Source organism: Microcebus murinus, chromosome 10, assembly GCF_040939455.1.
Source record: "Microcebus murinus isolate Inina chromosome 10, M.murinus_Inina_mat1.0, whole genome shotgun sequence".
NCBI classification, from domain to species: Eukaryota; Metazoa; Chordata; class Mammalia; order Primates; family Cheirogaleidae; genus Microcebus; species Microcebus murinus.
In genome coordinates, this window is record NC_134113.1 from 66,182,342 (window position 1) to 66,194,894 (window position 12,553).

A 12,553-nucleotide genomic window follows, 5' to 3' on the forward strand; every position below is an offset into this window, starting at 1 on the left:
AGAAACATTACTACATAAAATGTACAGATTGGTTTTAAGACATACAGGGTTTCCAAAAACATTAGAATATGAAAAAAAGCACTTTCTAGTCCAAATATACGTTAATTTTGACAAGGTCTGGGCTGTTATACTTAGGTTTGCACATATACTAAGAAAGTGTAATTTATTAGACTATAGAACTATTTTAAAGTACTCTGAAAAGCATCCTTTTATACAAACTTGATGTGCCAACATGCCTTTATGCAACTGAAAGACACCTGGAGATTAAGCTTTATTAGTTTCCTTTAAGTAATAAAAAGCATAAACTTCCTTATATGGCATTTTGTTTACAGGGATAGGATGTCTTTTTAGTAATGACTAGTTTCACACAATAAATGGCCAGGTTTGACTACTCAGTAATGGTCACTAGGATCATGAGACACCAAGAGATACTAAAGTCACTTACGTTCTCTCTGGACCTCATTTTCCTGTTTTATTAAACATAGCTAACAGATGCTTACATTTAAGCGTACACAGCAGGGCCTTAATAATCATCTGGAGTTATGCAGATGTTAAGTTGGTGCTATCATTCTTCTTACTCACAAATAAGAGAGCATAAAGTCCACACACAGAGGAAATACAGTTTAGCAGTGAAATTTTACAGTCCTTCAGAGAAAACTAAGTCATAAGTAGTACAACAAAGAAAGAACTTTGGATTTAAGTTCCAGAAGACCCAACTGCTCTGACCACACCAGAATAAGAGTAATTGAGCAGGTCCTTTGATTTTTCCTAAGCCTTCCAGTGGACAATGCCTACTTCAGAAGTAAGGAAAACATAGTACAGTGATGTCCTGATTCATCATGAGTACTTTTCAGGCAATTCACCCTGCAGTCTTTATTAAACAAAGTCCTCTGACAGCAATCGCCTGACTGACTGACCACCGGCTGACAAGATGAGTGACTCAAGTCTTAGACAAATTTCCTACTGATTTAATTAAACAGGAGCAGAGGAAAGAGACACTTTTCAATTTGACCCCACGTAAAGCTCTCAACGATGTGAATGCTAAGTTATGGAAAGCCCATTGGCGAAGGAGTGAGCATTTGCAGAGTGCCAATGTTGTGACAGTGACGTCATGGGTGCCCCTTTCATGTGCATGAAGACCCAGCTGTTGGTGGTCTTCTTATCCGTGAGTGTCAAAGTTACTCAAATCTGATTTTTAATGTACTGTGGAAAAGAACTTAATACTATAAATTAGAGGCAGCAAACTAACGGAAACATACTCTTAAAAATTACTCAAGATTGGATGATGGATGGACACAGAAATGTCAGCTGGTAAATGATAAAGCAAAAATATAGCAAAACGGGAATATATTATAGAATCTAGATGGTGGGCACAGGGGTGCTAAGTATATGATGGTTTCAACTTTTCTGTGTGTTTGACATTTTTCATAATAAAGTGCTGGAGAAAAATAAATAAATCAGAATTATAATGACAATGAAGGAGCAGCAGGCCTCCCTGGCAAAACCCTCAGCCTGGAAGGTAGGCACTTGGTTCCTAGCCTAACTCCAGGAATTCACAGAGCTTAGAAATGGAAGGGGCCTTGGCAATCCTCTGGGACAGGTAAAATGCATGGCTTCATGGGTGCAAGAAAAATCAGAAAAATAGGAACAATATCAGAGCAGTTTCATAAAACTATAAGCACTTGATTTAAAAACTGTTCTTTTTGCTGAGATTGTATGCCAACCTGCTTCTGGTTTTAAGATATCCCTTATTTCATGAAATACTGGTGATAGCAGATGATAGATTTGATTGTTTATGTCCTCACTTAGCAAAATAAGAAGTCAATAACCTATTTCAGTCTTCTCAAAAATTTTGAAATGATACAAGGTTAGAAAATGAAAATTCTGGGAACTACCAATTTAACATCCCCATTTTATAAGAAGAACTGCAGCCCAAAGTATGATTAATAAATAACTGGGGCAGTAGCCAGTAGTACATCCCTGGGCAGTTCGCCAACTCAAGGGGTCAAAAAAGTGAGGCATACAATCACAGGTGGGATGCCCATCCAAAGGACAAATCCCAGGGTACACGCGAAGAGACAAAGGCCCGTTGGCAAGAGCCACCCAACTGGTCGACTTTTAAGTGCTGCCATTGGTCTTCTGTACGTAATGTCTCCCATACTCAGCATTTAGAGTGAATTTCTTGGAGAAATTTATCATGTGTGTTTCTCATTACCATAGAGCTGCCTGAAAAATAAGATGAGGAAAATAGAATAAATAAAAATGAGAGTGAGCAGGGCTCTGCTGTGTCATGCAAACCAGGTTTATACCCCTGTGGCTAAAGAGCTACATCCTCTTATATTAATGGGAATTATAAGTCTGTTGGTATAAACCTTCAAACCACATTTAGTTCCAACACTGGCCTGGATCTTTATCCCTTCTAGGGAATCTTTAGGGTATAGTGGAATGATGAAAAGAACTAAACTCAAGACTCTGGAGCCCACTTAAAGGTAGTTTTGAATTCCTAACATAGACAGCTTCCCAGGGGTTGCAAGGCAGGGTAGCAGGCATATTCAGACACAGACACTATTTGTCTGTTTGGCCATTTCATCTTTCTATCTCCTAATATGTGCCTGAAATAAATAAGGTACTCAAATATTCACTGACTATGTGAGTTATATATAATAGAATTTTCTGAGCTATGTGTCCAGCCCAAACTACCACCAACCTGCTTTTCGAAGAAGCATCATTTTCAGGGATGGGTCGTGGCAGCCATGCTTATATGTGATCATTTATGCCAAGGGTGGACATCTTACACAAACAGAACCAATTAGAGTCTCTCTCTCAGAAATTCAAAATTGTAATTGAAGGCACAGTTGATATGGCCCAGTTGCTTGCTGGTGGCATGGAGAGGTGGCTCCTAAGCCCTAGTGAAAGAAAGCAAGCATGGCCATTTTTATCCTGGATGGCTTTCTGGTGCAAGGTTCAAGTCCCTGGTGTTGTCCAATTGCATTCCTATGCTTGGGTTCATAAAACATTTGGTATCTTCTCTATAACACTCCTTTCTTTTTTTCTGCCTCTGAAGCTAGCTCAAAAGAGTTTCTATAACTTGCAACCAAGAAGAGTTAAGTAGCTAAAAGGATTAGGACGGTTATTACAGTACAAGTGTTCTAAGGATATTAGACGGAAGTCATAAAGGAGATTAGATATGACTGCCTAAATATTAAATTTTGCATTGCAAAGAAAAAAATGAAGTTAAAAATGAACATGTTAGAAAAAATATTGGAACAGAATAGGCAAAAGGTTAATAGCCCTAAAATATAAAGAGCTGTTATAAGAAAGATTATCCCGATAGAAAAATGGATAAAGTATATAAGTAGAGAGATATATAAGTAAAGTATATTAGTAGAGAGAGCTCAGAGGAGCCTGGCTAAAGCTTGGTCAAGGAGGGAATCCTTGTCAACCCTGAAGATTGGAGGAGAAGAGGGAGAGAGTGGGTGGAATTGCAGTTACTGTGACTTATCCGTGTTGCCTCTGTGACCTTCCATAGTTGACCATGTTCCATACTGACTATGCAGGGAAAGCAAATGTCCTCAATTATGATGCAAAGCAGGATTGAACCTAATTATATAACCTAATGTTAACGAGGCAAAGAGTTGAGGAAAATAGGAAAATCATAAAAAGATATTCAAATAATATGTATAAGCATATATCGATTTCTTTAATAGTAAAGGCTTAAGACTAGTTTACAATCACTGCTGGCTGGTGTGTGAATTGGTACAACCAATCTGATAATATGTATCACAACTGTGAATATGCCTAGCTTCTAACCAAGCTTTCCATGTCTAGAAATTGATCCTAAGGAAATAACTGAATGATTTGAATAAAACATAATAATGTTCACCAAAAGCCTAAAAGTAAATCTAAATGTCCAATGGGGGATTGATTCATTAATGAGAAGCCCTTCAACAGAATATTAGGCATTCTACTTACTGACTTTGAGAGGAGTCCCACAAATATTTTTAAGTGAAGACATGTTAAAAGACATGTAATTATATAATTAGCTTCTATTTTAAAAAATACATATGAATAAAAAATCTGAAATCTAAAATATTAACAGTGTTAATGGATTTGCAAACAATTTTCTCTTTATTCTTAATACTTCTGTTCTATATTATCCGAATTTTCTATAATGAGTATTTTATGGTTAAAATTTGTTTAAGTTTTTCATTAGAAACAATGGAATAGGAAAAAAAAATCTACAACTGTCAAATAAAGAAACAGGCAACACTTATAAGATGGTCCAGAACCAAAGGTAGGAGTCAGACAGAACTGGGTATGAATCTCAGATCTGCCACTTAGTAAGTTTTGTGAATTTGAACAAATTGCCTGTGTTGCATTCATTTCTTTAAATCCTTCCACATAAAGTGCTTAGTACATACAGAACCCGCACATAGGACTATTTCAACAAATGATAATCATTGCACTTAGCGATTTTAATGCATCTAATAAAGCATAGTGATGGGATTTGGTATATGGGAGATAGGCCAAACAATTCAAATGCTGTTCCATTCTTAGGCTAATAATTTTTAAAATATCTACTATAGTACCAAACTGGAAAGCTAGTGAAAACCAGTTTTATCTGGCCAAAAAAAAAAAAAAAAAAAAACAAAAAGAGAGAGAGAGGCTCCTCAACTCTTTGCTTTGTTAACATTAGGTTATATAATAGGTTCAATCCTGCTTTGCATCATAATTGAGGACATTTGCTTTCCATGCATGGTCAGTATGGAACATGGTCAACTATGGAAGGTCACAGAGGTGACAAGGATATAAGTCAGAGTAACTTCAATTCCACCCATTCTCTCCCTCTTCTCCTCCAATCTTCAGGGTTGACAAGGATTCCCTCCTTGACCAAGCTTTAGCCAGGCTCCTCTGAGCTCTCTCTACTAAGCCAAAACCTTGGCCCCCATCCTGATCTCTTAGCAAGAATCCTACATCAGTTCAACAAGAACCACTACTCCCTCCAACCTTGATATCTGATCAAGTTACTTACCCCTCACCTCTGATGTCTAAGTCCTTGGCCTGCTAGGTCATGGTTTCATGTCCCTTCTTCCTACCTAACTTTCCATCTATCTACTGACTGCTCACACCCCTAACTCTGTTCTTTGGCTATAAATCTGAAGATTTGGTGTATTGGGAGTTGAGCCTGATCATTCTCCCATATTGCAATAGATTCGAGTAAGTCTTTCCTATCATTTTAACAAGTGTCAGAATACCTTTTTTTTTTTTTTAACAGCAGGTATATATAAAGGTCTTAGGTAAAAAGCTAATCACAATGCTGGCTGCAAAAAAAGTTTGTTTCCCTAGTGTGGCTTAAAGGCTCCAAACACTGAGAATCAAAATCGCCTAAAAGCATCAAGACGTTAAATCAAAACAAACAAAACCCCTAGTCCTGGTCTCTCTGAACCTTAATAGTCCATGGTTTTATTTTAAAGATGGGCACAAAATGGGGAAGATTATGCTATAAAACTTTCTTGAAGATGATGACTGTGTCTTATATTATGGACCCAGTATGGGACCACAATGCTAGACACATAGTAGGGATGCAATGATTTTATCAACTGAATGAGAGAAAAAAAATGGAAGCAGATGAATGATGTTTATTTCCTGAAAGAGGACAGAAAAAACTCAAGGAGGAAAAAAAAAACCCAAAAACAATCCTGTTTAAATTAGGCAAATCACAGAACTATAAAGGCACTTGATTTTATTGCTACTAAACATCAAGAGTTAAAAATAGATTTTCTTGAACAATAACATATTTTTAGAAAACAATTCCAGTATGCAATTTTAAGTTTTCAATCGGTACTGCTGTAACCATAATTAAAAAGCACTGTGTGCTGGGGGTAATGCTGTAATCTCCCTAAACTGGGCTGAAATGAGCAGTAAACATGCCACTCTGAAAGGTTAAATCCTTTGCCAGAAGTGTCACTAAATCCTTGAGAGAAGCTGATTCATTTTCCTAAGAAAAGGGATACCCCAGGAGCTCCACCTGAAAGGGGATGACTCCATTATAATGTTAAACCTGAAAAATGGAGGAAAGCTTAGCTATCAGCTTTAAAATAAGAAATTAATACTTTCTTTGAGTCACCAGAAAGGTAGGTGAAATGTTTCAGGCTACTGTGGACTTTTGACTCGTCTGCAAATAAGTACCCCGGAGAGCTGTTAAATGGGACCCCCCCCACACCCATTTCCTTTTATCTTCACACCACAAGAGGAGGAGAACCTCAGGTTCCAAAGTTGCAAAAGCCAAACAGGAAGTTCCTAAGCAGTTCTGCAAAGGAGTGTCAGTAAGAGGGGTGGGTGTGCCAGGAGAGGTTAGAAGTGAAAAAGAAAAGACCAGGGGATTTCTGAGCCCGAGAGAGAAATAGTGGTTTCTCTGTCATTGCCACAGCTTAGCTGACTGATGCTATTTATTGGGAATAAGTAATTGGTGCAATGACTGAGGAGACAGAACAGCCTGCAGATTCCAAAACAAATCCAAATACTTGTAGGCTGTTTGCTGGATTCAAATTTGATGAAATTTGTTATTTCATCACAAATTTCACTGTGTTGAACCCTGCAGAAACACAAAGGAGCTCTGTGGTGGTATACATTCAACAGAAACTCTCAAAGTAGCTTTTTGGGGCATTTATGTTCAGGGGTAATTTTATAAGAAATAGGAAAACAAAAGAGAACTTATAGTTATAGCCATAACCTAAGTAAAATCATGCTATAATTACATATTCTTTCTGTAAAGGCAAAGAAATTTATCACTGATAAAAACTTGAATATGATGCATTAATATATAGAATATAGCTGCTCAAAACACTAGCACATTCTTTGGTATTCCCTACTGCTGCAGTTTCCAGCACAAACTCTGTGTCTACTGGTATCTCTAAGTCCAGCTGTTCATCAAAGGGAGAAAAATTGGGCAAACAGTTCAAGAAGGAAAAACAAAAAAGCCAAAATGGGCTCCTAACCATTAAAAAACTTCCAGTCCTTGCAGTATAGGGACTACATGGTGGTATTTAAACATGTGGAAAGAGAAAGGAAATAGCTGCCCTGAGGTCTCTGGGTCAGACCGTTGCTTCCCATGACTCTCTCCACAAGCAGACCTAATAGGCTCAGTCGGTAATTGCAACACCAAACTTAAAAATGAAACTTGTAGTGGCTCACACCTGTAATCCTAGTGCTTTGGGAGGCCAAGGCAGGAGGATGGCTTGCAGTCCGGAGTTCAAGACCAGCCTGGGCAACATAGGAAGATCCTGTCTCTACAAAAAATTTAAAAATTAGCTGGATATGGTGGGGAACACCTGTAGTCTGGTCCCAGCTACTGGGAAGGCTGAGGCCAGAGGATCACGTGAGCCCAGGGGTTTGAGGCTGCAATGAGCTATGACTGCACCACTGCACTCCAGCCTGGACAACAGAGCAAGACCCTAGCTCTAAAAAAATAAAAAATAAAAAAAATTACAAAAGATATTTGCTAACTCATATTTTTAGAAATATTTTAGTTCAGTGGATGTCATTTACAACTGCAATGGCTTACAGAGCTTTACAACTTTGCAAATACCCCTTAACCAAATAGCTGAACTTTTCAGCTATATTAGGAAGCTTCTTTACGACCCAGGAAATTCCACCCAGGACAATCCCAATAAATACTGAAATGAATAAGGGTCTTTAGTTTCTGCATCCCAAAATCTTCTGGGGACTGCTGGCAGCTAATTCTCTAATTCCACAACCTTTAGTCTCCCTTCTTGAAAGAGATTTATAGTAAATGGCAAAAAAAAAATAGACCATTTATCCTTATTTTTTTTTCATTCGAAAAAGTCAGTCATCAACACTAAACTTCAACTCTCCTTTTTCTAACCTCTCAATCACCAAGTGATGCCAATTCTTCCTCCCCAGCAAAGTATGGATCATGACTCACTTTCTGGAGAGGTAAACAAACCACTTCTGATACAGGCCTTGGCTGATTAGCAGCATTCTTATGTCCACTCTCTGAGCAATCTTTCTTCTTATTCTATCCCTCTCAGCTACCTTCTAGAACAAAGAGAATTTCCTTTTCCCCAGTAAATCCTGTAGGAAAGGGGCAGCCTTACCAGTGGCACCTTCTGTTCATAGCCACAACCCCCGATTGTCTCTTCCCTTCCCCATTTCAGCCATTTTGATCATTCAGGATGTATTCTTGCAGGAAGGTAAACTACAGTTCAACATTTGAGGAAGTGGTGCAGTATAACATCTGACAGGAATAGGGGTGAGGAGAGAGAAGTGGCAAGACAACGTTAGTGGCTTAGCCTGGGAACAGATGGATATATCATAATTTAATACACTGTAGAGAGAGGTAGTTTGGCATTGTGAGCTCTGGAGTCAGACTGCCTGGGTTCAAATACAGCCTAAGGTGGTATGGCCCTGGGCCAGTTGCTTAATCATTCAGTGCCTCAGGGTCCCCATCTATAATATGGAAATTATAGTGCCTACCTAATAGGTGCCTGCCAAATAAGTCTGAAAAGCACACATCACCCAAACATTGAACTGTCACTACCCCTAGGGAGTGAGAGAGTGGTAGTGGGAAGGAGCTGATATTTTTATACAGGTCTTTGCTTGGATCACCACACATACGTTACTTTTGCAACTAATTTTAAAATTTTAAACATTTTAAAGTAGTCTTCCTCGCCCGCAAACTGAACATCTCTCATGTTCTATTCTAGGAAAAGATAAACTTAAAGATAAGGAAACGGAGGCCCAGAAATAGATGAGGTAGAACCCTACAAGCATTCTCTCTCCAAGCTTTATTTCAGATGCCCATATATTCTTTACAGCCTTTGGCACGACATGTATCTACCATAGGCATCTAAACATTCTGAAATGGTTGTTTTTTTTTCTTTCCTTCCCTTCATGCTCATCTGAGGTTTTCCTTTTATTGTGTCCAAGTAAGTAGCTTCCAGCTTCAGTGTTTTAGTATCTTCCTCCCTTTCGTAACTTTCCCATCCTGCTTGTATTCCGGGTGCTCAGGTGCCTTTGCTCTGGGAAACCACTGGAGCGGCCCCTCTACACCACGACAGGACAGAGTGTGCCTTCAAGTTGCCTTTTATCGTGCAAGGGTCCAAGTGGGCTTTTAAACAAAGTTTTTATTTCAGCCAAGAAACAGTGTGTGGTGTGTTTTGGCAGGCACTTCTTCCTCCTTTAGGTCTTTCCTGACACAGGTGTGTATGCCTGCTTTGGCCTTCACGTGGAAGTTATGATGCTATTTTGTACCTTCTCCATCTCCACCGTTCTCTTTCCTGCCTGTCTTTCATTGTGTTAATTTTTACTGTGTTTAGCTCCCATCACGCTCTCTTCGGTCTCCTCGGTACCTTTCTTCAACACTCCAGTCGTCGGTCCCCATTAATACGCGTTTTCTAATTCAGCTCGTGGAGAAACTCGTTGATAGAATGACGGGGGAAGGAAAGGAGAGCTAGAAATTCTAGGCAGAGCGGCCTCCCGGCGCTCTCGCACCGGAACCGGGCGCCGGGGCCCTGGCTGCCCCGGGGTATCCGGGCCACCAGAACAGGGTCAGCACCAGGCTCCCAGGCGTCGGCGGCGCTCATTGGTTCCCGGGTGAACCAATCAGCGAGCGAGGCCGTGCACGAGCAGGGGCGGGCCGAGATTATAGAGGGGATGGGGTTAAAGGAAAAGGCGCAGGTACGCCAGGCGCCAGGGATTTGCGTGCACTTTTGGACCCACGGGGTCATTATTAAGCCCGGAATTCTGCTCTAAATCCCCCCTTCCTAGTTCCTCAGTTTCGTAAACCTGAAATAGCAGATAATAGGGGGGAAACGGTACTTACCCTACCATTCATAAGATGGTTATTAATAATCAATGGAAAAGCTGCCGTGGAGCAGGGGACCGGCAGTAAAATCCTCCCTCCCTCCTTTCCCCGTTCCACTCCAGGCCGTCACCCTAACTCAATCGGCTCTTGAAATAGCAAATCACTCAAACCCTCGCTTAATCGCCAAAGCTGATTACCAAAATGCTATATTAGACAGTTAGAGGAAGTTTCCCCCTCCCCAAGGACCGGGAGAAATAGTACTGGCATCTACCGAACGCGCTGCGTTTTACTCCCTGCTAAAGGAGAAGCGAAAGGACGCAAAGGCTGGAAGTCAGAGAAACTGAGACCTTCCCAAATGTACAACCACGCACGCCGGCGCGGTCACCTCTCAGGATCAGAAACCAGCCACATCCCCAAGCCTCTGCCCCCACAAACTCTCCGCGCGGGGGAACAAAGATAATTTTGGAGGTGGGCTAACAGATACCAGGTTTCCCTACTGTGTTTCAAACTTCAGCAGAGCTGTTCCTCCCACTTTTCCCCAAGTGATCTAGCCCCCGGACTCACAGCCCCGTCCAACCTTAGCTTTCCCACGGTCCAGCGCCACCACCCACTCCTCTACCACCCGTACCCGGGCTGGAGACGCCGCGTCCTTGGGGATGGGGGCAGGGGGAGTGGGGAGAAGGAGGAAACGGCCAGTGCAAGTGAAGAGCTCCCCGCCGAGGCCTGGACGCCGGCAGCCAGTGGTGAGCCTCGGGGCCGAGCAGCAGGGAGAGAAGAAGGCTGGAAGCGTGCGGGGAAGGGCCGCGGAGAGAGCAGGGGCGCCGCGGGTGTCGCTGCACTCACTCTGCGTAGCCAGTGGCCCAGGGCAGCCGCCGGGTCTCCTTGAGGATGAGGATGGGGCGGGCGATGTGGTCGGCGCTGCACTCCACCTCGTCCTGAGACAGACCCAGGAACTCCGGCCGCCCGTAGGGGAACCGCAGGGGCAGGTCCGAGCCTCCGCAGCCGCCGCCGCCGCCGTGCTCGGAGCCTGAGCTGCCAGCCATGATGCCGCCCATGAAATTGGCCACGGCAGATTTCACTCGAGTGAGCATATTACTCCGGCGCTCGGCTGCAGCGGTGCGAGCAGGGGGCGGCGGGGGCCGGGCGCGGCGCGGCGCGGGGCATGCAGGCTGCGGTGGGCGCCGGGCGCACGGGGAGCCGGGCCGCTGGGGCGCGCCGCGCGCGGCTCCCGGAGCCTAGTGCTGCAGGGGGCCGAAGCCCGGCCTCTCGTGCTCCGTGCCGCCGCCACCCCCCGCTACACTTCCGCAACGTAGCGGCATGGAGCGAGCCCAGGGAGTCTCCGCGCGCCCCGGGAGCGCCGGGGCGGCCGCAGCTGCAGCAGGTCCCTTCCCCGCCCCCCGCGCTCGGCCCCTGCGTGCGCGGAACTGAGCCCACCCGGCGAGCCCGCGGAGCCGCCGCGGCTGCTGCCACGGCTACCGCCGCCGTCGAGTCATGTGATAATCAGGCTGCAAGGGCTAAGCGGCCGCGGTGGCCGTTGCTCAGCCCCTCCCCTGCCGGCCCGAGCGAGGCTCGCTCCAGGACCGTGACCTCCTGGGGGAGGGGGAGCCCGGCTGGGTCGGTACCTGGCGTAGGGGATGGGGGCGCTGTGAGCTGGAGGCGGTACAGGTGTTAGGGGCTGTCACGTGGAGCCGGGAGCCGGGAAAAGCCAGTTAAGGAATCCAGTCCCGGAGGAATGCTGCCTTCGCCCTCCGAGAAGAAAACTTCGGGAGCTGGAGAGGAAAGGGGAGACAGGTGCAATCGTGGTGGGACGGCTCCAACTCCTGCAGCGAAAACGAGCAGCCAGTTGGTGTAACACTTTTCTGAGCTAGAAAACAAAAAACCATACTGATTGCAAAGGAATCATTAAAAGTTTTTCCCTAGGCATTTGTAGAATGCCTTTTCTTTGTCTTTCATTACCACCACACGCATCATTACCTATGGGAGCAAACCTGTCTCAAACCCAGACTGAGCTTACTAGAGAAGACAAAACAAAACATCTCTTAAGATATCACAAATGAGCACTATTTTACCTAGTACTTAATTGTTGAATTTACTCAAGCATTTTCCTCTAACATAACAACAAAAGTATCTTTTCAAAGCTGACCCCGTTTACTAGCGAGACACTTAATGAAGCCGTACGTTTTCTTAATTCAAAACGTTGTTACAAAATTAGCTGAGGGCACTTATAAAACTGCAGCTTAAATAGAGCATAGCAACTCAGTTAAATGCTAAAGCAAAAATGAAGAAATGCTTGCAAAGATAAAATATTTTTAGTGATATTAAAACAGAAAAACAGCTGTAAAACGCTGACGAATGTACTTCATCAAAGGTAACATTTCTTAAATATTGCTTCTTCCCCCCCCTTTTTTTGAATTTTTGCAATAGGACCTGTATCCTGTTCATGTTTACTTACTCTGTATCCTGTTCCTATGTTTACCTACTATTTAATTTGCCAGGATTCCGTGTTACTTGTGCAGCTATGCACTGAACAGCTCTCTTGGAGTTCAAGAGGGAATACAGGCCTCATTCTTCTCAGCCAGTAGCTTGGCGAGAGCTGCCCAGGTGTTGAAGGAAAACCTAATTTCTCTGAAGAGAAACTGTTGAGTCAAGGGGAGGCCTGGTGTTAGGGGAGGCCTGGATACACCTCACCATCCCTTTTCTTCAGGATCTATAATCTTCTTTTTTTTT

The 12,553-nt window shown here is 43.3% G+C and overlaps 1 protein-coding gene across 2 annotated transcripts in view; it reads right to left on the reverse strand.

Moving 5' to 3' along the window:
• The window catches only part of PPM1H (protein phosphatase, Mg2+/Mn2+ dependent 1H), a 252,083-nt gene extending 241,090 nt beyond the window's left edge, over positions 1-10,993 (reverse strand). Inside the window, exon 1 of one of the 2 annotated variants that reach the window (XM_012782370.3) lies at positions 10,670-10,990. In XM_012782370.3, the coding sequence (XP_012637824.1) occupies positions 10,670-10,917 (248 nt within the window). In that variant the 5' untranslated portion in view covers positions 10,918-10,990. Of the gene's footprint in view, positions 1-10,669 lie in introns of both variants that reach the window. The other variant, XM_076007458.1, reaches the window with a different exon arrangement.
• Positions 10,994-12,553: the final 1,560 nt, after the last annotated feature.